Source organism: Microcaecilia unicolor, chromosome 3 (genome assembly GCF_901765095.1).
Source record: "Microcaecilia unicolor chromosome 3, aMicUni1.1, whole genome shotgun sequence".
Taxonomy (NCBI): domain Eukaryota; kingdom Metazoa; phylum Chordata; class Amphibia; order Gymnophiona; family Siphonopidae; genus Microcaecilia; species Microcaecilia unicolor.
The window spans coordinates 300,933,648-300,960,249 of NC_044033.1; the positions used below are offsets into that span (position 1 = coordinate 300,933,648).

The following is a 26,602-nucleotide window of genomic DNA, read 5'->3' on the forward strand; positions in this document are numbered from 1 at the left end:
GAGTCACAAGGAGCTGCCTGTGCCTGAAGTGGGAATTGAACTCAGTTCCTCAGTTCCCCAGGACCATAGTCCACCACCCTAACCACTAGGCCACTCCTCCACTCATTACTTTCGCATGAGAAAGTAATTTTATTTACTTGTTATATGTTGATTGATGGGCTATGTGCTTGGAGGGTGGTTTATAAATAAATAAATAATTCTAAAAGGAAGAGGCCACAGAGAACTATAGGGTACATTTACTAAAGGACACTAGGATTTGGAGTTAACGGGGATTTTAGTATGTGTTAATTGCAAATCTGCTGCTATTCTTTCTTGAGGGAATGTTTTATGCAGGTCTTGTGCTAATGTGTGCACATTAGCACACGTTAATTGCTAAGATTTAATGCAGGAGCACGTAGTGACTCTTATGTTGGAGACGCCAAGCGATTTGGCGTTAACTCAGCTGTCATCCCATTAGCACGCATTATCTGGAACACACTTACAGGATAATGTTTCCACACCGATTCCATGCCTTCTCCCAGAAAAATTCCCTAATTTGCTTGCTAACAGATATATTACTGCAGATGCCTTAACACAGTCGTACGGTAACCCTGTTAGCACCCTTTAGTAAACATATCTCTATATCACTTCCAGGTAGTGAGCAGGTTTTATGGACTGACCGTACTGAATTCCATGGTTTTAGGAGCAATGTGCCAATAAGACCCCCCCCCCCCCCCCCGATATAGTTACCCTTAGTTCAACCTGTCTCCTGTGGCCATAGAAAATATTACAGAACTGTTAGCCTCCACACTCCTTACGTTGACAGGCGTGGGTCCTGAAAGGAGCATGAAGTTTAAAGTCAGACCCAGGTATTCTCCAGGGTTTCACTGTCTCCTCATATGAACTGAAGGGGATTGCAAGAGGGCCTTAAGGGGCTTGTAAAAGTTTCTGGGGAGCTGTTGAGCACTGATAGCTGATGTGATTTTGTTTCAGTCAATTGAAGAGCTGGAGAAAGAAATGTTGAATGGGCAGAAGCTGCAGGGCCCACAGACCTCTGCTGAGCTCCACCACATCCTCAAGGCAAAGAACTTGGTGGAGAAGTGAGTACCAGTTGAGCTGTACCTCATGCTCACTGCTTGTTCATTTTTGCTATCTTTATTAAATCAAGAATCAAGTGTGAAATTGTAGTTCAGCACTTTATAAAATAACAATAACATTCCAACAGAAGGTAAAGCATAGCAAATGAAAAGTTTTTTGTGCTTATTTCCCCCCTCCCCCATCTAATACTATCTTCATTAGCCCAGCGGCAGTAGAATTACTTGTATCACCACCAGCAGGACCTTAAGACCCACCCAATCCCTATCTTGACAGTTGCATAGACCTCCCCCACCTTCTCCCCACCCCCCCGTAACAATGCTAAGGCTTCCTTACTTATTCAGGATTAGGTCAATACTTTAATAATGAGCTTTGAGCTCTGGGAGATGCAGAGTCCTATAAAGGTGCCCATGTTTTTGAAACATCCGCCATGTTTAATGCACTTGCCTCTGCTTTCTGTTACTAATAAGGCCTCTGACGATCTTGTGTGGTCCATATCTAGCAAAGGGGTACATCATGTTGCAGTGTGCCTTAGTTGCCTTTTATAAGCTCTTACTGAGCTTAACATTTCAGATAAAAATGTAGCACGTCATATCTATAAGCTTTTCCAGTCCTAGTGGAACTGTCCTTTGTCAGCATAATGTATTAGCTTTTTTCATCTCTGATGCTGAAGGGCAAAGGATACTGATGCTTGATACTGGAAGCTGTAGACAGCTACAGCTCTCACCAATATGGGGCTGAATCTCATGAAGCAAAATTGTCAGTCAAAATTAGTTCTTCTTCCAAACTCAACACAGCCAGCCAGCCATCTTGCTCAGAAGTGTAGAAGAGAGGTGTAAACCTATGCCTGCTGATGGCTTTATAAAGCCTAAATACTGTGTTTCTCCACATCTAGGTTTCCTCTGTTCACTGCTGTGTATCAGATATGCTATGAAGGTCATCCAGTCAAGGAATTCATCAAGTGCCTTCAGAACCATCCAGAACACATGTAATGGACCAGCCTGTAGAACTGCAAATCCTGTTCCTGAGAAGAGAATCGGTTGCCTTGGAATTCCCTTCTGTAGCTAAAAGGAACCATGCCTGATTAGCGATCTGTAACAATGTGGGCTCTACTATCGTAGCATAACTTGTCATATGAAGGGTGGTTCTGGCTTTGGGTAGCGTGACCTGGTACACTGGTTGCTCTGAAACAGATGCTGAGTTCCTCAAGTTAGTTCACCCTCAAAGACTGGGGGCTGCTTTGATTACAATATGGGATGTGGAGATGCAACGCTTCTGTTTCCCGAGCAGTCTGCAAGGGATAAGGTTAATAACACCTGTTTATCTCTTGAACACCGCTTAGCCATTTTTTTATGACTTCCAGATACACAGCTGAGTTGTAGCTGGTTGTTTTTAGCCCAGTCTGATAAACCTTTCTTCCTATCAGATTGTGTTAACGTGTATGAGTATCCCGGTTCTGTCTTGGTCTATATGTCTCACCCCCCCCATCTTGTAATTTTTGAACGGATGACCTAGCTGAAACAAATGTGATGCAGACTTAGGTTGTTGGTGGAACATTAAACTGTTTCAGTTGTGGGGAGAGGGCAGAGTTAATGATTTTTGGCATAGGAAGCGCATTGAGATTTGAACCAAGGCAAGATAGAATGTTGCTTCTTCTGTTTTAATTGCTAAAACGCATCAATGCTGCCCTGTGGCAGATCTTGGAAAAAGATTGCTTTTATGTGGTCACACTGTGATTACTCTAGTTTTATTTCTATTTATGAAGGTGTTTAGGTTCCTGCCCATTACCATTTCCTTCTGAAGCTTTTCATCTTTATGAAATGAACACTAAACTCGGGCTCTATTCTGTAGGAGCTCATCAGAATTGCAGAGTTAATAACATCACAGCTCCTAAAATCATGCGGTGTGCTTTTGTGGTACCACTCCATTCACCTGTCACACAAAAGTGTCTGTGCCAAAAGTCTATGATTTGGATAAAGATAGGGGCTGCTGCTGGGTTCTTCTCCACTGTCTCAGCTGCTGCTTACTGAAAAAAAAAAATCTTAAATATTGTGGGCCCAAATAGCTACAGTTGTGACAGACTGCTTTTTAAAATACTGTTTAGGTCTCTGGCAATGTCTTGACAGCCTAACAGATATAGCTGTGTTTGACATAGCTGTAGTCTGAGCTACATCACTGATAGTTTTTTTAATACAGTTTATTTTGCTGGACTAAGGGGGGCCCTTTTACTAAAGCTTAGTGTGCGCTAATGGACATTAGTGTTCGCTAACTCAGGAATTCTATATATAGGGCCTAGCGTTATGTGCAATAACAGAAGCAAAGTGCTGAAACATCCAAAAATGGCAGATCGGCATGGAACTTATGTGTCCAATTGCGCAGTTCTGAAAAGGGGGCAATTTGATGGGATGGGCAGGTCAGGAGCGTTTCCTTAAAATGCACAGGGAATCCGCACCCAACTTCGGTGCCAGGACTTACACCTGGTTTCAGTTGGTGTAAATGCTTGCACCCAAAGTTGGACATGGATTCCAGTGATATACTCGCTATTCTCTAGAGGGTGCCCATCCTGGAGTGCCCTTTGTAGAATACAGTTTAGCACTATTTTTTTTGTGTGTGTGCCAAATTTTGATCACCATTTACCGAATCTAGCCCATACAGTGGGGGAAATAAGTATTTGATCCCTTGCTGATTTTGTAAGTTTGCCCACTGACAAAGACATGAGCAGCCCATAATTGAAGGGTAGGTTATTGGTAACAGTGAGAGATAGCACATCACAAATTAAATCCGGAAAATCACATTGTGGAAAGTATATGAATTTATTTGCATTCTGCAGAGGGAAATAAGTATTTGATCCCCCACCAACCAGTAAGAGATCTGGCCCCTACAGACCAGGTAGATGCTCCAAATCAACTCGTTACCTGCATGACAGACAGCTGTCGGCAATGGTCACCTGTATGAAAGACACCTGTCCACAGACTCAGTGAATCAGTCAGACTCTAACCTCTACAAAATGGCCAAGAGCAAGGAGCTGTCTAAGGATGTCAGGGACAAGATCATACACCTGCACAAGGCTGGAATGGGCTACAAAACCATCAGTAAGACGCTGGGCGAGAAGGAGACAACTGTTGGTGCCATAGTAAGAAAATGGAAGAAGTACAAAATGACTGTCAATCGACAAAGATCTGGGGCTCCACGCAAAATCTCACCTCGTGGGGTATCCTTGATCATGAGGAAGGTTAGAAATCAGCCTACAACTACAAGGGGGGAACTTGTCAATGATCTCAAGGCAGCTGGGACCACTGTCACCACGAAAACCATTGGTAACACATTACGACATAACGGATTGCAATCCTGCAGTGCCCGCAAGGTCCCCCTGCTCCGGAAGGCACATGTGACGGCCCGTCTGAAGTTTGCCAGTGAACACCTGGATGATGCCGAGAGATTGGGAGAAGGTGCTGTGGTCAGATGAGACAAAAATTGAGCTCTTTGGCATGAACTCAACTCGCCGTGTTTGGAGGAAGAGAAATGCTGCCTATGACCCAAAGAACACCGTCCCCACTGTCAAGCATGGAGGTGGAAATGTTATGTTTTGGGGGTGTTTCTCTGCTAAGGGCACAGGACTACTTCACCGCATCAATGGGAGAATGGATGGGGCCATGTACCGTACAATTCTGAGTGACAACCTCCTTCCCTCCGCCAGGGCCTTAAAAATGGGTCGTGGCTGGGTCTTCCAGCACGACAATGACCCAAAACATACAGCCAAGGCAACAAAGGAGTGGCTCAGGAAGAAGCACATTAGGGTCATGGAGTGGCCTAGCCAGTCACCAGACCTTAATCCCATTGAAAACTTATGGAGGGAGCTGAAGATGCAAGTTGCCAAGCGACAGCCCAGAACTCTTAATGATTTAGAGATGATCTGCAAAGAGGAGTGGACCAAAATTCCTCCTGACATGTGTGCAAACCTCATCATCAACTACAGAAGACGTCTGACCGCTGTGCTTGCCAACAAGGGTTTTGCCACCAAGTATTAGGTCTTGTTTGCCAGAGGGATTAAATACTTATTTCCCTCTGCAGAATGCAAATAAATTCATATACTTTCCACAATGTGATTTTCCGGATTTAATTTGTGATGTGCTATCTCTCACTGTTACCAATAACCTACCCTTCAATTATGGGCTGCTCATGTCTTTGTCAGTGGGCAAACTTACAAAATCAGCAAGGGATCAAATACTTATTTCCCCCACTGTAGGTATAAAATAAGACATGCAGCATTTAGGGCCTCTCTTACCAAACCATGCTAGGAATTCCAACTAAACCCATTGAAAGTGAATGGGCTTTGTCGGCATTAGTGCGCCGGGAATCGCTAGTGTGGTTTGGTAAAAGAGGCCCTTAGTGCACACTGAGGTTTAGTTAAAGAGCCCCTAAGCCAGTTCTTTATTTAACAGAGAGCCTTGTGTGATACAGTGATCCAAAGCTGTGATCTGATTGGCTGATGGGGATGATTATGTTTGTGATGTCATATCTAAGTGGCAGGGTGAAATACAGTGATGTCACAAATGTTCAAAATGAAATACAATCAAGAAATAAAAAGTAATATAATTGTGCTGTAGGCTTCCAGATCATGCTGTATCTAATCACAATGTACATTTTTTAGTGCTTGAGTAACTTGGTCTTTCATCTCACTGCAATGTGTTGTAATTTTAATTGCCAAAGAAGATAATGTGATGATGCTTTGCACTGGATGAGGGAACTTTGCACTTTTTAAAGTTTGTCATTTTTTTTGTTGTTGTTTGTTTCCCTGATAAGGGTTTTATGGCTGTTGCATAAGGACTTTCTGCTGTTATAGTCAGTAACAATCTCTATTTTCTGGAGCTTCTGGCAAGCAATACAGTTTCAGCCCTTTGGCATAGTTAACAGTTGGGTTTCTTCCATGTTCCTCTGCCTCTTGAGGATGGGGAAAGGTCGGAGAGAGGTGGGGGTTGGGCCGTGGCTGTTGGGGGGAGAAGATGTATCAACTTCAAGTGAACATCTCCAAACAGATTTTAAATTTTCTGTTATTAACAAAAAAATTCTTAACCATGAAGCCTCATCTGCATCACCTTTCAACAGAAGGAAGGCAGCTGGGAGCCCCTTCTGCCCTGAGGCCTGTGTTTAAGGAATAACATCAGAGACTTCCCTGCCAGCCCCCTGCCAGTGGGGGAAGCTAAGGTTATAAAGTAAGGGAAAAATTGGTTATTAGTCTCACTTACTAATCCATGTTCATGTGTGGTATGCATTAATGCGATTTAATGCACAGTAAATAACATATGCCCCATTTACTAACTGTGGGCTTAACTTGAATTAACTTGTATTACCTCAGGAACTCATGTTATAGAGTTACCTTCATAATACCCTGATGCCACGCGGTGAGAGTCTATTCTGCAATGGATCATTGTGCCCAGGCTCTGTTGCAGAATATTAGCATATCCTGGCATCTGTGTGCCCGGAGTTACACCAGCCATAAATCTAGAAATAACTATGATTGTGTAAATGTGGCAGGGATGTGTGGAACTCACAAGTACTACATAAGTTGTGTGTGCAAGTGGCAGCCACACCCATGACCCTGCCATGTGCCATCCAAATGAACGCTCCTTGTGTTTACATGCTATGCTGCTTATGCGCACACTTACAGATCGGCGCTGACTCTTACGCCCATAAGTCTAACATCCACCAAAGTGCTAATATCCTGTACATTTGTGTGTGCGAGTGGTGTGTGATGTGGTAAAAGAGAAAGATGTGAAGCTAAGTAGGGTTCAGCTGTACTGCCATATGTAGGACCCTGGAAATCAAATGTACATAAAGTTACTTTTCTTTTGTTTTGGGGGGGGGGGGGGGGGGCAGGGAAGCATCAATGGGAATATACTTGATAAAATCCACCTCCTGGAGTTTGTTAAAAAAAAATAAAATAAAAAGGTAGGATAAAATTGGCAGAGACTTTATACCTCACTTAAATAGATACAGAGATGTGGCTGCGTAGTCTATGTTTCAAAAAAAAAAAAAAAAAATAGGAGCTCTGACCTTTGCAATAGTCTTGTCCCCATCATCCCCACCTCCCATGCTTTCAGGGAAGGAACTTAATCTGCTGCTGAGGCAGGAGTTAGGAGGCCTTTTCTTAGTAAAGGTCACTCTCCAGACAGCATGGAAAGCTTCCCTGTTTAATCTGTGATGAAGCTGGAGAAAGCTTATGAAGGTTTTCTAGCGCAGTCTTAGTGCCTGTAGAGCTTCCATAAACCACTTCTCCACTTGGAATCTGTAGACCTGTGTCACATCTGTGAGTGACAGGATCAATGAGGTGAAATGTTGCTGTAAGTAATTACAGGACAGATAGGATGAAGGGACAAATGTGTTTCGGGGCTCACCCATGGGCCAAGACTTTATTGTAGCAACGTAGCTGTATGCAGTGCTATTTTTTTTCTGCTGTTCATTAACAAATTTTGCTTGACAAACTACTTGCTACATTTACAGAAGGATTAACAGCAGACATAAGCTGTACCCTGTTAGGTCTGAATAAAGGTTCGTCAGGCCCAACATCCCGGTTCAGACCATGTCTGATCCAGGTCACAAAACCCCAACAGGATCCCAAAGAGTAAATGCAATCCTTATTGCTGACTCCTAGGGATAAGGTGGTGGCTGTTCCAAGCCTACATGCCAAATAATGGTTTATGGACTTTTCCTCCAGGAACTTATTGAAACCGTTTTTAAACCCAGCCTGCTGCTTCACCATAGCCTCCAGCAATAGCTTTCACAGCTTAACTATGCATTGCATGAACAAATACTCTCCAGTTTGTTTTAAACATGGGCCTAGGGTGACTGCTTAAAACTGGAGGTGCACCAGAAAATCTGCTGTTCATGTGGCTCACACACACTTTCTCTAGTTAAAATCTCAACCTGCAATGATTTTATAGACTGCAAACTTTTGAACATGGATTTATCTTTTACACAGTTCTTACATTAAAGCTAGTGTTAAACTAAAATGCTTCAAGTGTTATGTTATACAGGTCTTCTATTTTGCACATAATTAGTTCAGTGTGGATTACAAATTAAACGGACATCATCTTGAAAATGCCCCTCCATGGATAATTGTTTCCAGTTCTAAGCCCCACTTTGGATGTTTTGCTCAAAACAACCAGAATATGAATAGCAAATGTAGCCATTTTTTAAACAGCAAAATGTCTTCTTTGTTTTTTATCAAAAATGGCCACTTGCTAGATGTTTTTGTGCTCTGTGCATTTATCTTTTTTGGGGTTTTTTTTTTTTTTTTGGGGGGGGGGGGGGGGGGAAGCCAAGTGAAAAATGCACAAAATCAACCATTGGGGATGATGGAGGAGGTAGCATTCTTAGTAGACTGGCCACACAGACATCCCAGCAGAGCAGTGAGACATCCTAAGGAGCACTGCAGTGGACTTCACAAAAAAAGCTCCTAAGTACACATCTCACTGTTACCTCCTTATATTGTATAGTGAGCCCTCCAAAACCTACCAAACACCTACTGTACCCAACTATACACCACTACAGTAGCCCTTATGGCTGTAGGTGTCACCTATATGTGGGTACAGTAGGTTTTTGGTGGATGTTATAGGGCTTACACTTTCCACCACAAGTGTAAACAGAGTGGAATAAGGGCCCTTTTTTGAAGAAAAAGTAACTAAAAAAAATCTGTATCTTGCTAAACAAAGTAAATCATAATGACAAGTCTTCTACGCACAGCCAAGCCAACAACCAATCGGCAGTGGTGTGGCCAGACCCAGTAGTTTGGATGGGCACAGAGCTAACTTGGGCCCTTGCACGGCACTCCACAGCCCCTCCCCCTGGAAATATTGAAAATAATTATAGATTTTTGTCACCTACCCCTCATCACCGTCTCTCCTTCTCCGTGCCCTGGCATCTGCCCACGCGTTGCTGAACCCCGTTCCTCCCTGGTGTACCTTACATGCATCCCCGGTGCCTGCAATGAATCAATTATTGCTGCCTGCGCCAGCCCTGCAGTCTTCCATCAGCCAGATCCTGCTAGATAGGAAATGATAAAAACAAGGGTGGGAACTGGCCGATGGAAGCCTGCAGAGCTGGCGCAGGCAGCAATACTTGAATCACTGCAGGGGCCGGGGACTCCTGTAAGGTACACCAGGGAGGAACGGGGTTCAGCAATGGGCGGGCAGATGCCACGGAGGAGAAGAGATGTTGATGTGGGGTGCTGCTGCTGCGTGGGCCTGTGCCCACCCATAGCTATGCCATTGCTGAACGCTGATCTGTGTATCTGTGCTAACAGGAACAGGAAGGCGAGATGTTCCAGACCGGTTCTTAGGAAGAAGAAGAAGCTACAGGCTGGTCTAGCATTTTTGATGGTGCATTAATGATGCAATGCCTATGTTTTTAAATGTGTTGTCATATATATGCTAAGAAATGTGCCACTGTCAATACAGGCAAGTGTGTGAAGTTCCGTTTTGCTCTTTGGGGTTAAATTCTGCAGCTACAGCAGAGAAAAGGGGGAGTATAGAAATGTGTGATGTTTAGAGCATTAGTCTACAAAGTTTGCAAGTTTCATTGTTATTTACTGTTTTGCCCTATGGGCATGCCTTCTAGCCATTTCACAATATTTAATCTAAAACATAAAATAAAAGTGAGTAGAACACAAGACAGATATTGAAGGGAAGGGGTGAAATTCCATTCTTTAAAAAAAAAAAAAAGAGATGGGGAGAACAAGCAAAATGTGGGCTCATGTCATCCCTGGGGTGTCCCCTGAGTGACTCTTAACGAGTATTGGAAAAAAATAAGCATTAGCCATCTTATGAAGCTAGAGAGCTTTGTCTCATGTCTGCTACTGATGCTGTAAAGTCCACATCAAGTTACTTAATGTCCTTGTGTGTTTGGGACAGCTGTCATAGGGGGCCCTTTTACTAAAGTTTAGCACTTGCAAATGGGCATTAGTATGCAGTGGCGTTCCTAGGGGGGCGGACACCTGGGGCGGCGCCCCGCCCCCCCCGATGCAGCGCGGACCCCCCCCCCCCCCAGCGAAAGAGCCCCTCCCCGGGTGCATGCCGCTGGGGGTGGGTGCCGCAGCGCGCACCTGCTGCGAGTTTACTAACTTTGCTCATTCGCTGCAGCTCCCTCTGCCCCGGAACAGGAAGTAACCTGTTCCGGGGCAGAGGGAGCTGCAGCAAACGAGAGAAGTTAGCAAACATTCGCAGCAGGCGCGCGCCGCAGCACCCCCCAGCGGCGTGCACCCGGGGCGGACCGCCCCCACCGCCCCCCCCCCTTGGTATGCCACTGTTAGTATGTACTAAGTGCTATGTGGCTCGTAGGTATAAAATAGGACACACAGCATTTAGTGTGTTTGCCTGGACATTTTTTTTTTACTGTGTCTAGGGAAAAGGGCCTTTTTTAAGGGGCCAGAAAATGGACGTTAAAATTGAAACCAGCATGTGTCCATTTTCGGCCTGAGACCTTACCGCCACCCATTGATCTAGCAGTAAGGTCTCACGTGCTACCCAGGCAGTAAGCATGCAGGGCATGCCAACTACTCTTTACTGCTGGGTAAGTGGCCCATGGTAGAAAATAGAAAATGATTTTCTACCGCGGGATTCAGTGTGCGCCAAATTCAGAATTACCATCCAGTTCACACGCTAGCGGGGTGGTAGTGCCGATTTGGTGCGCACTCTGCACGCATAGGCCCTCCCACGCCTTTGTAAAAGGGCCCATTAGGCAAAAATACAAACTTTTATTCATATTGCTATAATCCTTTACATTTAAAATCCACTCTCAAACTAAGGAGATGAAATTAAGGAATCTAGTTCACTGAAGATGATAATATAAATTAGAGTGGAGGAGTGGCCTAGTGGTTAGGGTGGTAGACTTTGGTCCTGGGGAACTGAGTTCAGTTCCCACTTCAGGCACAGGCAGCTCCTTGTGACTCTGGGCAAGTCACATAACCCTCCATTGCCCCATGTAAGCCGCATTGAGCCTGCCATGATTGGGAAAGCGCGGGGTACAAATGTAACTAAAATAAAAAATAAATCAATCCCTGAAACCTAACCACAGTCTATATCAGCTGTTACAGCCCACAACTATGTGCCTAAATCAGTGAAAATCAAGCTTTTAATGCTTCCAAAGTCAATTAAGATATTAATTAAGTGGTGGCTTAAAGCATGTCAAAATATCATTTGTTCAGGGATACCCAGAAGCAAATCTCCATGGTCGGGGCTGTATAAACAAAGCCCTTAAGGGAATTCACCCTCTCCTTTTTCACACTCCAAAGAATAAAGGTTTCTCCAAATCTTCTTTTATCAGCAATAAAATCCACAGGTCAAAATCTGTCCTCTATTTTGCCATCTGGCTGCCTCAGGAGGAACAGAGTTCACCCAGCACAGATTAAAACTCCATGGCCGTGGAAAGGTATCGGACTGTAGAACTGCAAAAGATAAGTCCCATAGGGTTTGAACACTCCAAAGAACTGTAAATTGAGTGAGACTTAAGCTGGATTTAGAATGTTTACATAGCAAATGGCACATTCTGATCGATCTGAGGTTTTTATGCCAACGATGCAAGTGAGTACTCCTTAGATATATGCCCGTGTATACTGTGAAATAAGGAGTTACATCACGCCACGTGAGGCTTTTCCTCCAATCTCAATGAACACTCCAACCCGTTATTGGAAAGTAGGAAGGACATGATTGTGGGATTTGACAGTACTATACATTATCCTTCATAGTGCTCCATTTTAGTTTTAGATACACCTTTTATTGAACCAATCATCGAAAGTACAACCTTCAAAATAAAGCTGCTTCATAAAACTAAAGAAGATAACATTACTAGAACTCACTTCTTTAATGCGATGAATTGCAAGTCATCCACTTGTGCTACTACTATGGTTGGGCTGATGGTGGTTTTCTTATTGCTACAGGGAAAGTGGGCAGTAGCCAAAGGCATGCACCCTATCTCTGGCTTGCTCTTTCACCATTGTGTATTCACTAATGATTGATCAAAGCAGCTTCTTCTGATGTGGTCCATGGGCAAGTGTTCAAATCTTGATATAACATGATTGTACTAATATCAGAAATTGTTTCACAACCAAAGTTGACAAATTAACTAGAACATTGAAAAGAAGGTGGCTGTGAGTTACAAGCCACCCCCATGAGTCATATTTGCTGATTCTTTTGTGTGCTTTACATGTAGATGAATCCTGACCTAAATAGGATATAAAACCAAAATGGAATTTCTACTTGTGCTATGCATTCTACATAGCGTGAAATGTTGCCCAATTAAGAAACCTTCCTAACTGGTGGTCCTTCTCATTTTACTACTCTTTCCCTATCATTTCCTTGCTTTTGGGCTAGTTGATTCTTATTCTTCCAGGCAGATGATAGAAGGTAATTCTTTAAAAAAGAGATAGTGGAATTAGAAAAGGTACAGAGAAGGGCAATGAAAATTATAAAGGGGATGGGATGACTTCCCTATGAGGAAAGGCTAAAGCGGCTAGCGCTAAGACAGCTGAGGGGAGATATGATAGAGCTCTATAATGAGTGGAGTGGAATGGGTACTAATACTACTACTATTTAGCATTTTTAAAGCACTACAAAACGTATGCAGCGCTGCACAAACATAGAAGAAAGACAGTCCCTGCTCAAAGAGCTTACAATCTAATAGACAAAAAATAAAGCAAGCAAATCAATTAATGTGTGGAGGAAAGAGGAGAGGCGGGTAGGTGGAGGTGAGTGGTTACAAGTCAAAAGCAATGTTAAAGAGGTGGGCTTTCAATCTAGATTTAAAGATGGTCAAGGATATGGCAAGATGTAGGGGTTCAAGAAGTCTATTCCAGGCGTAGGGTGCAGCGAGACAGAAGGAGCGAAGTCTGGAGTTGGCAGTTGTGGAGAAGGGAACAGATAAGAAGGATTTATCCATGGAACGGAGTGCACGGGAAGGGTGTAGGGAAGGACGAGTGTGGAGAGATACTGGGGAGCAGCAGAGTGAGTATATTTATAGGTTAGTAGAAGAAGTTTGAACAGGATACAAAAACGGATAGGGAGCCAGTGAAGCGACCTGAGGAGAGGGGTAGTATGAGTAAAGCGACCCTGGTGGAAGACGAGACGGGCAGCAGAGTTTTGAACCGAGGGGAGAGGTGACTAAGTGGGAGGCCAGCAAGAAGCAGATTGCAGTAGTCTAAATGAGAGGTGTCAAGGGTGTGGGTGAGGGTTCTGGTAGATTGCTCGGAAAGAAAGGGGCGGATTTTACGGTAGACGTAATTTGCTTGTTTACTCTTTCCAAAAATATTAGGACTAGGGGGCACGCAACAAAGCTACAAAGTAGTAAATTTAAAATGAATCAGAGGAAATATTTCTTCACTCAACATGTAATTAAACTCTGGAATTCATTGCCAGAGAATGTAGTAAAAGCAGTTAGCTTAGTGGGGTTTAAAAAAGGTTTTGATGGCTTCCTAAAATAAAATTCCATAGACCATTATTAAAATGGACTTGGGGAAAATCCACTGCTTATATCTAGGATAAGCAGCATAAAATGTACTTTTTTGGGATCTTGCCAGATACTTGTGACCTGAATTGGCCACTGTTGGAATCAGGATGCTGGGCTTGATGGACCTTCAGTCTGTCCCAGTATGGCAATACTTATGTAGGAGGGCACAGGTCCACCCAGCAGTGACTCACCTGTAATGTGTCCGGTGGGGTCCCCAAGCCCCACCAGCTGAAGGCTCCTGGCATCTCTCCCTCCCCCCCTTGTACCTTTAAAACACTTCAGTTCTTCGCCAGCAGTGAACAGTGACTCATAGATGTTGTTGCACCAGCCCCAGAGCCTTCCCTTGGACATGGTCCTGCCTATATGGAAACAGGTAGTTGCATTAGAGGGAATGCTGTGGGCCGGCATAGCAGCATATATGAGTCACTGCTCACTATAATGCTCAAAGTGTTAAAAAGATACACAGAGTGGTGGTGGTGTTTGAGAGATGTCAAATCACCTGCTGGGGGGGGGGGGGGGGGGGGAGGAGGGAGAGGAGGTGACAGGGGCTCCAAGGCAGGTGTACTGTTGAGCATGTATATGCTGCAATAAATAGGTGCCAATGAGCAGTTTGTACTAAGTATGTAAGTACCAGTCCTGCCCCCACTCTGCCTATTTCCACCCTCAGGAACACCTATATGTATATTGCATAAAAATGCTGTGTGACAGTGCACCTACTTTGTAAGTACAAATATCCTCAAGCAATCGTAGGAGTACGTGAGCCTGTAAATTTCTATTCCATGTGCTCAAGTCCCTGATAATGTTACCCCAATGCTGTCAAAGCCAGAAGAGGTTTATAGCAATACAATATTAAACATCAAGCATATTGGTTATTAGTGGAGGTAAGGAGACAAAAACAAAAGAATTCAGGACAACCTGGGAATGAGTGCCAAGAATCCCTAGTTAAGAAAAAACGATGGCAAATCCAGAGATCAACTGGGGACTATGGCCATATCTTCCCTATATTACAATAGGGGTAGATTTAGCAAATAGCTTCAATGTGAGAGTGAAGACTGTCACTGGATAAAGCATCCAAAGCTCTGGGTGGGCAGCGGGGGGGGGGGGGGGGGGTGATTTCCAAATAATGTGCCCAATCCAGTTGCTCAGGTGCACTCTAAAAACTCTCATGTAACTAAAATTAAGTCTGCTGCCTCACTCTAAGTGTATTCCCTCCTAAATACATAAGCTCTCTCCCCATCAGCCCATCTCACTCAACCCTTTCTCCCCTGTACATGCTTCTTCAAGCCCATTATAGCTAGTCTCATCCCCTACCCATTTCCTATCAACAGTAGTAGGTTTAATCCCTGGGATACTCCTAAGCAATGGCCAACTGGCTACCCCCATTCCAACTGAAATGAAAGTCCCTCTTCAAATCATGGGCTCTGGCAGGAGCCCAGTGGTCCCCTTCAGTGTTGCATCAGCTGGTCATCCTAAAATAAGGACAGGGCCATTCAGGATCACTACTTCCAATGACAAGGCCAGATGTCCAGTGGTCAGCTGCCTACTCTGCCCTTGCCTACCAATCAGCCTTTACCTTCCCATCTCTACTATCATCACCTTCAAGCTGGCTGTGCTGCCAGTTTGTTAATCCACCATACACCTTCTCTGACATCCTGCTGTAACGACTGTTTTCTTCTAGAACAGCACGGGATTTTGGGCACCATACAACTCAAACTCGGAGAGCAACACGGTGCCAGAACACAACCCAATTGCAAGCCTCCAGTGAAGTGGGGGAGTGTGTACATTGGGGGGCAAGGGGGAGGTGAAAGGAGTCAGGGAACCACACTTAGGGATGCTGGGGGAAACCATTAACTCATGGGCCTTACAATGAATTCTGGTCTGTAGCACTGCATCAAACAGTAAATTGGGCAGACTAGATGGGTCTTATGGTCCTTATCTACTGCCATATTCTGTTTCAGTGAAATACACATAGGAATTATTGTCCAAATGTCCCTAAATTCACCCTCTCTCTTCTCTTTAAACTACTGGCAATTACACTGGAACTTTCATATATCATAGGAGATTTGGGTCTCACCCTCTGAAGCAGTGACCCTCTGGCCTAGAGAAGTCAAAATGTTATTGTATATTGTTGACAGTGGCATTATAATCTGCATTGCTTGGATCTAGTTCAGTATATTCCAACTCAGTTATCTCATTCATCCCTGGGTCTCGTGCAGGGCTGGTTTAAGGACGTGGAGCAAACTGGGTAATTATCTGATACCCAGGCACCACAAGGGAGTCCTTTGGCAAAGTTGAGTGATATTACCTGGGCAGAACTTCAGGGCATTTGGCACAGGCCAGGGTTCTCCTTAGTGACAGTCCTGGAATGCATTCTTCCAGGCCTGGCTCAACCATTAGGTAGGGCTAGACAATTACCTAAGGCAGTAGCTTCTGGAGGCACCAAAAGCAGCAGATAACCACACAAATTTTATTTTTTTACATTCGTACCCTATGCTTTCCCACTCATGGCAGGCTCAATGCAGCTTACATGGGGCAATGGAGGGTTAAGTGACTTGCCCAGAGTCACAAGGAGCTGCCTGTGCCTGAAGTGGGAATCAAACTCAGTTCCTCAGGACCAAAGTCCACCACCCTAACCACTAGGCCACTCCTCCAGCAGGTATGAGCTAAATCCCTTTCCCTTTTATCAGCAGGGAGGGTGTGCAGTTTTTAAAAAGCCTATTTACGCAGGTTATTCTGAGAAGGGTAGTGATAAAGTGATGATGATTGTTGACGGGGCCAAAAGGCATAAAAGTGAATCAGGGAGGGGGTTAGGGGGCACAAGGCAAAAGTTTGCCTAGGGTGTCTAATACCCTTGCACCAGCCCTGTTTGCTTCTACTCATTTACTACTGAGGCTCTTAAATGACAGTAAATCAGTGTGCTTTGAATTTGAAAACTGGGTTCCCATGTAGCTCATCCATCCTCCTAACCTTGCTTTAGCCCCAGCTTAACATACATGCAAGGAATCTTAGCCTTTGCTTGAGTTGATGGTTCTCTTCTGGCTTGGCTTCCCCTGGATGTATCAAATACACATAGCTGGGATAGTAGTAGGGTCAGCTGTTACTAAAAATGGAAGGTCCCTACGTTCACGATATTGAGCTTTCATGACAGGTGGTAAAGGTCTGCATTACTAGAACTAGTTTATTTTCAATAGCTGCTACCTGTTGCTATTGCAGTGATTTCTCTCACTAGAATTTTGTTTGAATAATACATATTCCAAAACCATTGATCTACACAGCAAGAAGAGACTGTTTTACCCTTTTTAACACTTAGACCCTATTCCATCACACTACACGTTTCTCACAAGGAGGAAACTCTCTCCATCTGTAGGGCCACACTCAGGGCCAGTGTTAGGAGGTGGCAATCAGGGCAATTACCCTGGGTCCTGTACCATAGGGGGCCTCAAACCTGCTTTGAGATAAAGGAGGCAAAGGCTGATGAAGGCCAGATTTTCGGCCCTCTCCCCAGTTTCTGCCCTGGGCCCCTGAATGTCTAACACCAGCCCTGGCCACACTGTCACAGAAACAGCATTCTTTGTTTCATTGTAACTCACTCAGATGTTACAATGTGTGGGCTATACATTTTGTTAAATAAATAAGATAAAATAAATATAAAATTTCTTAAATAAATCACTAAATTACTATAATGAACTTCCACAGGACGTTAAAACATCTCTCACCATCCTTCTTAAACCATGTTCGGTGTAAAAACCGGCTAATCTCAGTACCTGCTGCTCAGGACAGCTGCCAGAGACTTCAGCTTAATTTGGGCAATACATTTTTTTTGCACTGCATAGACTAGGGACTTGGAAGTTAGCTAACCTCATACAAGCAGTAGCGTAGCTACGTGGGACCACGGGGACCTGGGCCCCCGTAGATTTGGCCCTGGACCCCCCTCCCGCCGCCAACCCGTCATTGCCGTCGCCTACGTTTGCTGACGGGGGACCCCAACCCCCGCCAGCCGATGTTCTCTTCTTCCGGCGCAAGGCTTCGTTTTGGGTGAACTAAAGCTCCGTCTACTGCCGGCAAGCTTCGCCTACTGGCTTCAGCCCGTATAATGGACTAGATAGGAACTCCCCATCTCCTGTTTTCTTCAACCTCCCTGGATCTACTGGTGCGTGGTGGGTGGGGCAACCACCACGTGAAGTGTCAGTTGATCAGATGACCTCTGATGCTGCTGGCCCATGCCAAGGAGGTTGAAGAAAACAGGAGACGGGGTGTTCCTATCTGAAATTTGTCCATCTTAAATGTTGTAATCTGCATTGGGAAGCCTTGTGTTATAAAGATGGAATAGACAGCAATTAAATGGAAGTAAAATTAAACTCTCCTTTCACCGGGGCACATGGAATCACATCTTCACCTCATCTATTATGTAGAAGTTTACATTTTAGATACACAAATGGATTATTCTGTTTTTAGTCATGTTTTAGGGACAAGTGGTTTTATAAGTCAAAATAAAAATAAATATTTTGTTTCATGCAGACCTCTTTTGTTTAAACATAACTAAATGGGCTATAAGCCCCTAATTCAGTCCATTGGTTTTCTTATATTTTGTTCTTGTGATGACTTATACTGTGCCAAAATTGAAAAATCTTATCTCGTCTATCTGATCAATAATAAAAGGAGCTCCTTGTGAACTCTATCTACCCAGAAGGTTGTTTTCTGGCTGTACATGAGGAATTGTGATATTGAATAAATAAGTGTATGCTTGTGTCCCTAGTCATGCATCCAAAGGTTCTATAATCCTTTCAAGATAGCCAGTTAATCGTTTAACTTATTAGTGGAACATAACCACAGAGGCATTGTATGGTCACATTTTCAGTATGGTAATACTAGGGCCCAGCTATTTTGAGTTAGTCTTCACTGGACCAAACTTGCTTTCATTGTGCCATCACCATCCAGCTGGATAGGCACTGTCTTAAAAGATGGGGGATAACAGATTTTTTTTTTTACATTTTGTCTCACATTATTTCAAGCAAACTCGGGGCCCTGTTTACTAAGTCAAGCTGTATGTGCACAAACTTTTTAGTGCACACTAATGATAGAGACATCCATGGGATTATAATGGGTGTCTCTATCAGCACTGCCAATTGTTAGTTTGCGCTAAAATGTTTGCGCGCCTACAGCATGGCTTAGTAAACATGGCCCTCGATTTCAATGTGGCTTACATTTGAAAATACAGTGAGACAGAATAATAGAATTCTGTTATATCATATAAGCAAGTACATGGATATGTCTGAAACATTTAACAAAGGTGAGATTACCATATATACCCAGCTGGGTATTTAAAAGTCTGTCGTTTAATGATCCTGCATGTTCAGAAATCATAGCCATAAGTATAGACAGTTATTCAAATATTATCACATGCACACACCATAACAGGCATCCATACTAACATTGCAAAAGTAAACAAAAACTTCCACAGAGTAATCTAAAATTTAATTTTTATTTTCTCATTTCCATCTTCCAAAATTCCAGACAGCAGATGTACAGATCATCAGGACCAAAAGCAGTCCAAAACAAGTAAAAAAACAAACAAAAAAACCCACAACACAGTTTATATCTAATTGTTCAACCACCCTTAGGTTTCATCGAGTTTATAAAGCAAAAACTATGTGCATGTAAGGACTTGATAAACAAATTAAAACAAAGTTTACAGCAAATGCCCTTAGTATGTAATACTTGGTATCAATAATGAAACAGTAGTGATAGAATATTCACATAGCAAGTAGCCTGAGCCAACAAACGTATTTTCCATTGAACATAATTAACTTTGTATGAACTTGGCAAAGAAAGCAAGTGCATTTTTATAATATATACCACTGCAATCTGTAAAAAAAAAAAATGCGCAAGTTCCCACATGCATGCCATCTTTTTATTTTGATGTAGGCAGGCACAGGAAAAAAAAGAAATTAAATGTTCCCAGTTTCAACCTAATTAATGTTTTTTTAAGTTATAAATAAAGTCTGATTGTTAAGTACCTGATGCTCATAACATGATGTCTGTTTTGGTGGCCCTTTACTAGGTAAAACATCTGCATGAATATAGGGAGTCCCTATTAGTCAGCCCCTTCGAATGATCACAATGAAAATGTAGAACAAATTAGTATTGTAACCGATGAAACCAACACTTCCTCTGTGTACATCCTTATGTATGCTGCACAAGCTAGCATGTTTGAAAATATAAGTGAGATTAAATAAAAATGCTACCAACAATAAAAAAAAAACGACAACGAGGATGCACCAGCTCATAGGGTTGCTTGCTTTGTTTTGAGCGTACTAGATGACGGGGAAGAGGAAACAGAGATTAACTAAAGTGGCTTCGACGTTTTGACGTCACCCCGTAGCCTGTTTTCTTCAACCTCCTTGGCCCCCTGTATTGCGTCATCAGTGTGAGCCTCGCTGCCTCAGCCCGGGCAGAGAACAAGTGCGGCTGTGCCGAAATATTGAAGGGCGGTGGAAACGGTTCTTGTACACCTTGGAGAACGCTGGTAGGTAGATGGTCAGTCGGTTTTCGAGAGGCTCGTATACTCCCACGGAAATCCGCAGGAGCTACTTCCATCTCCGCAAACGTCGTTCTTGTGCTGTTCTCTACGTCCAGTCACAGACCCTCACCCCACAGCTTTCCCTCTCGGACATCCCGCTATCCTCTGACGCAAGTTCCTGTTTCCGACTATAAGGTATCGGGACGCACATCATCGGAGGGAGAGAAGTTGTGTCAGATGGGGTGCTGAGCTTGTCCCGTCTGATACAACTGCCGCCGAGACGGAAAGCTGCGCGATTATTGGTGGGCGACCTCCGGTATAAGTTTAGGATGTGGGGTGGTAGTTGAGGGAGAAATGCCGGATCGTGGATAAGGAGTAGACTGCAGAGTAGAGAGTTGATGCAGTGCAGCTTACACTTCCACGGGAATCCCGCAGAACTGCTTCCATCCCCGTGGGAACCCCGCAGGACCTGCTTCCGTCCCCGCGGGAACCCCGCAGAACTGCTTCCATCCCTGCGGGATTCCCGCGAACCCCGTCCCCGTGCAGCTCTCTACTGCAGAGGGACCAGGGGGAGGGGGGAGATTGATCCCGAATGCGTGTGAAGAGGGGTGCTCGGCCTGTGAGAGTGAGGGCAGCCGAATGTGTATCACATACCTAATGCTGTCTTCTGGACAGCTAGTCAGTTTTTCAGGATATCCACAATGAATATGCATGAAGTAGATTTTCATGCCCTACTTCCACTGTATGCAAATCTATACTTATGAAGTATTGAATGATAATTGTAGTTAGTAACTTAGGTTTCATATTATATGTGAAAATAAGTTAAATTTAATGCCAAGAAATGCAGAAATACAAAAGAGATGTACCGGATAGGAGGGAAGAGTTTGATAAGCGCTGCTCAGGAGAGGGACCTTAGGGTGATGGTGTTTGAAGATCTCAAGGTGACAAGGCAGTGGCCACAGCCAGAAGGATGCTAAGCAGCATAGAGAGGGATTTAACCAGCAGAATCGTTGGTGAGGCTTCAGATGGAGTATTGTGTTCAGTTTTGGAGGCCTTATGTCATTAAGGATGTAAAAAGACTTGAGACAGTAGGGGGGTTTACATAGCAAGAGGTACGTGGAGAGACTTACTGACCTAATGTATACATACCCTGGAGGAAAGGAGAAACAGGGGTGATATGATACAGACGTTCAAATATTTGAAAGGTATTAATCTGCAAAGAAACCTTTTCCAGGGATGGTAGAACCATAGGGCATGAATTGAGGTTGAAAGGGGGCCGACTCAGGAATAGTGTCAGGAAGTATTTTGTCATTGAGAGGGTGGTAGATACTGGAATGCCCTCCCACGGGAGGTGGTAGAGATGAAAATGGTAGCGGAATTCAAAAAGGCACGGGACAAACACAAAGGAATCCTGATTAGAAGAATCGGATCCAAAGAAGCTTAGTGGAGATTAAGTAGGAAACACTACAAATCAACCAATAAGGTATGGAAAAATTTGCTTGCAATAAATAATAACACTATACTACATTTTCCACTCAACAAAATGATATAGAAAATCAGTGTATTATTGGAGTTTAATATGGAGGAAAAAAAGAGCCTCACAGAGCTCCTAGACAATGTAACAGTCTATTGGAGCTAAAACGGATCTTAGTCTGATCCTCTGTTCATCATTGGCTCTAAAAAAAAACCTCCAAGAAAGCATATTAATCATTGCTCACTGACAGATTTAAGAAAATAGCTGTAGTGACGAATTTAATAGTTCCGTAAAATTGTTGCTTCACAATATATTGGAACTTAATGCAAAATGAGCACTTATCTTTTACGCTAGAAGACTTCAAACACACTTCTTCAGACGCTCCAAGCCAACGTTGGCCAGCGTTTCGTAAAAACTGCTTCAGGGCTTAGGTAGCGCTAGTCTTCTGTCAAAAAAAAAAGATTCAAATTATTCATCACTACGGTTGTTAATAATATACTGATCTTTAACAAACTCGCCCACTCACATGAAAAACGCTTTAGCGATAGTCTCCTGCGCTCTGCAATGTGATTCCTTCAAAATGGCTCCGATTTATAATACATGACGTCAGACGCCATGCAATCGATTGGCCAATCAAAGTAAAGCATTACTAAGAGCTTTAAATGCGTATTAACACTCGCAGCAATTTAAAAGAAATGGCACCAGTCAACTCTTGAGTTGAGCCCTGCGGGTTCCAAAGAGTGCAATCGATAGATCCATTTCTGCTCAAGTTGTAGCAACAAACGTCGGAGATCTCCTCCTCTCGGAGACTTCCGCACTATTTGCAAAATGACACATTTTAGATCTTTAAATTCATGAAGCTTCTCTTTACAATGCATGACCAGTGGCGAACCAATCTTTTCAATATGTATCGCACTTCTATGCTCAATTAACCGTGTAGTTAACATACGAGATGTCTGTCCTACATAAATCTTATTGCACGGACATCTTAAAGTGTATATTACGTTCTCAGACGTACATGTTGACAACGACGTTAACTTATAGATCTTATGATCAACTGGATTAACAAAAATAGTAGTTTCATCCATAATATCGCAAAAACTACAGTTGCCACACTTGAAATGCCCATGTACATTAGATGCCTGAATAGAATCTTCAATGGGGAGCACTGCTGGGCGTAAAGATTCTTCCATGTTTTTGCCTCTGCTATATGCTACTCGTACACGGGAACCCCTAAAAATAGAATGTGATTGAATTAAAGGCCAGTGTTTCTTGATACTTTTAACCACTTGAGGTGTACTTGCAGTATATTGCGTCACAAAAGTGAAAACATCTTCATCGACATTCATAGGAGTAACTCTGAGGCATATTTTTAAAGCACTTTGGGAGGCTAAGTTCCATAGGTTTCTATGGAACTTTGGGAGGCTAAGTGCTTTGAAAATGAGCTTGTCTATGTGTTTGGAGCAATTCTCTATGGTTGAATTTTGCTCTTCGGTATTCTGTATGTACAACTCGTTTAGGGTATCCCCGTCGAAGTAATCTGGCTGTCAAATCTTTCGATTGACGTCGAAATTCTTGGTCATCAGAGCAGACCCTACGGTATCTTAAAAACTGTGAAAAGGGTAAATTGTTCTTAAGTGTACTGGGATGACAACTACCGTAGGCTAAAAAGGTATTCTTGTCTGTTGTCTTATGGAAAACTGTGGTCTTGAAATTTTTTCCAGTATTTAGAACTTGAACATCAAGAAATGAAATACTAATTGGATCTGCATACATAACAAACTGGATGCGTGGATGACATTGATTTAAATCTGCTACGAATTGAGTTAATGTGTTGATGTCTCCATTCCACAGTAAAAAGATATCATCAATATATCTTACCCATAAACCGATCTTATCGTATGCACGTGAAGTGTAGACATATTTCTTTTTTTTTAATTGTTTATTTATATTTTCATCTTAATAACACACCAATGTTTATACATTAAGATGTATAGATTTAGAATATAACTCCAAGTATTTATATTACAAACAAAATCTTATCATATTTGTCCACAACGAGGGGGAACCAAGAGTAGGAAATTTTTTTTTTTTTGATTTGAAAAATGTTTTTATTCCGTCACTTTGTTCCATAGTACATACACTTATTCAGCTAACAGCTGTACAGCCAGTGCAAATAGAATGGACTACAATATATACATTTGAAAACGTAATGAATTTTTTTTTTTTCCCCCCCCCCCCCCTCCCCTCCCCTCCCTCCCCCCTCCCTCACTTTATGGCTGAATTCCCTATATATTAGTTGCAGCAGTCCATAAACGCTCTAGATGCATCCATTCCTCCGCGCCAGGGTCAAATCTACCCCTCCGTCTATCCGTCAGTTGTTCAAGTCCCATTAATGTTCGAAGCCTCGTTTTCCATTTTTCCATCGTAGGGCCCACTCTCTGTTTCCAGTGGGCTGCTATCTCTAGCTTCGCAGCTGATAAACATAGTCTTTTTAGCCGCTTCTGCCATTTCTGGCCCCTTTTATTTCCCCATCCCAGTAAGCACCACTTTGGTTCTGCAGGAAACTGCACCCCCAGAATAGAGGTCAGGCACACCGTAATATCGTCCCAGAAGGAGCGTACAAGAGTGCAAGACCACCACACATGTATAAAACTACCCAGATCATTGTCACAGCGCCAACACCTGTCTGAAGCTTTAGAATACATTCGTTTTAACCGTTCTGGCGTATAGTACCATCTGCTTAAAACTTTGTAGGCATTTTCCTTTATTAATACACACACTGATGCCTTTTTTACCTCAATGCATACTCTCTCCCATTCTTTCACACTCATTTCACAGTTCAGATCGCTCTCCCATGCTTTCATATAAGGTAATTTATTCAATGCGCTACCTCTAATATAGTTATATAACCTGGATATGCCTCTCCTCCCCCCCTCCAGTGTAACCCATATATTTTCTAGGGGCTCCTTTTCCCTCGGGTCCGCATGTAACCACCCCTGTTTACTCATATAATGTTTGACTTGCAAATATGCATAATTGTCAGACTCCCGCAGGTCGAACTTCCTCCTTAGTGTCTCAAATGTCCTTATTGTACCTTCTGACATCAAATCTCGAAATCTCCGCAAGCCCTTTCTATACCATTCATGAAACGTACCCCCCTCTTCTCCACCTGGGAACTCTACCTCATGAATAATATGAGCCAATGTTGAGGTTTTAGCTCCCTTTTTAAATTTGCGTTTCAGCACATCCCATGTGTGTAACAAGTGCCCTATAAATGGATTGTCAGTTTCCCTACGTGGGGCGCTCATCCTTCCAGATCCCCACAGACCCCTTTCCAGATTACACCTAGTTTCCAGTAGTTGTTCTAACACTGCCACTGGTGCCCCTTCCCCCTTACTCCATTCCGCCACCTGCTTCAGTTGTGCCGCTTGATAGTACCATGTAATGTTGGGCATCCCCCTCCCTCCTACCTCCACCCCCCTCCACATAATTCGCTTTGATAACCTTGCCCTTTTCTCTCCCCAGGCGAATTTAGACATATCCGCCTGTAATTTGTTCAGGGTACCCAAGGGTACTTCCACTGGCAACGTCTGGAAGAGGAATAGCAACCTAGGGAGGAGGTTCATCTTGATAACCGCTATTCTTCCCCACCATGAGAGTAACCCATTTTTCCATCTACTTAAATCTGCTCTTAGCTCTCTAATCAAGGGGACATAGTTAATCCCATATACCTGTGCAAGGTTCCGCGGCAGCCTTACCCCAAGATATCGAAAGCTCTCCCTGGCATGCTTAAAAGAGAATCTGGTTACCAGGTTACTCATATCCAAAGTGGGACCCGTAATGCCCAGCACCTCAGACTTATCATAGTTGACTTTGAAGCCAGATATGGCTCCAAACGCTCTAAGCTCCGTACAGATAGAATGTAGAGTCTCCTCCGGGCGACTTACATAAAACAGAATATCATCTGCAAATAATGCCACTTTATGCTCTTGATCGCCCACCCTAATCCCCTCAATACTGACCGTCTCCCGAATTCTCTGTGCTAGCGGTTCAATTGCCAAGGCAAAGAGCAAGGGCGACAGGGGACATCCCTGCCGCGTGCCCCGCTGTATCCTAAACTGATCAGAGTATCCCCCATTAACTTTTATACAAGCTTTTGGTGTTGCATATAACCCCTTGAGCCATGTCAATACCCCTGGGCCGAACCCCATAAATTCCAGCACCTCCCATAGGTAATGCCACTCGACCCGGTCGAAGGCCTTTTCTGCATCCGTTGTTAAAAGTACAAAATCCCCCCCCCGACGTTGGGCCTCCCATATAATGTTTAAAGATCTCCTTATATTATCCGCTACTTGCCTGCGCGGGACAAAGCCTGATTGATCCTCATGGATCAGTTGGGGCAGAAACTTATTAATCCGCTCCGCCATAGCCTTGGCCAGTATCTTAATATCTATATTTATAAGGGATATAGGCCTGTAGGATGCACACAATGTAGGATCTCTTCCCGGCTTAGGGATCACCGAGATTCCCGCTGCATACATACTCCTAGACAAAGTCCCAGATTTGAAGCACTCATTTCCTACCCGTACTATCAATGGCCCTACCTCCTTGCTCATTAGCTTGTAGAATTTAGCCGTGTACCCATCGAGTCCCGGCGCTTTCCCTCCTTTTAATCCTCTAATAACTCCTTCTATCTCTTCCAATGTTATGGGCTTGTCCAATGATTCTCTTTGTGCATCTGTTAGTTTCCGCAATCCCAGCCCGTTTAGATATTCTTTGGTCTTTTCCCCCGAATCCCCACTTTCTTTGGTATACAAGTCTGCATAAAATTGGGCGAATCGGTCTCTAAGCTCTTTATCTTGATATAATAATGTGTCCCCCTCCCCTTTTAATTTCATGATAGTATTGCCCACCCTTCGCCGGCGTAGGCTGCGCGCCAGCATCCTTCCCGATTTATTACTATATTCAAAAAACTTTTGCTGAACCAACTTCCTTTGAAAATCCATCTGTTTAATTTGAATTTGACGCAAGGC

The 26,602-nt window shown here is 43.5% G+C and overlaps 2 protein-coding genes across 5 annotated transcripts in view; both read left to right on the forward strand.

Moving 5' to 3' along the window:
- The window catches only part of GPD1 (glycerol-3-phosphate dehydrogenase 1), a 52,052-nt gene extending 48,975 nt beyond the window's left edge, over positions 1-3,077 (forward strand). The window contains exons 7-8 of the mRNA XM_030198230.1: positions 973-1,079; positions 1,970-3,077. Of these exons, the coding sequence (XP_030054090.1) occupies positions 973-1,079; positions 1,970-2,066 (204 nt within the window). The 3' untranslated portion in view covers positions 2,067-3,077. The remainder of the gene's footprint in view (positions 1-972; positions 1,080-1,969) is intronic.
- Positions 3,078-19,957: 16,880 nt separating this feature from the next.
- The window catches only part of LOC115466757 (cytochrome c oxidase assembly protein COX14), a 35,378-nt gene continuing 28,733 nt past the window's right edge, over positions 19,958-26,602 (forward strand). For 2 of the 4 annotated variants that reach the window (XM_030198232.1, XM_030198231.1), the window contains exon 1: positions 19,958-20,098. The gene's annotated coding sequence lies outside the window, so the exon portion shown is untranslated. Of the gene's footprint in view, positions 20,103-20,317; positions 20,395-26,602 lie in introns of those variants that run through there. The other 2 variants (XM_030198233.1, XM_030198234.1) reach the window with 2 other exon arrangements.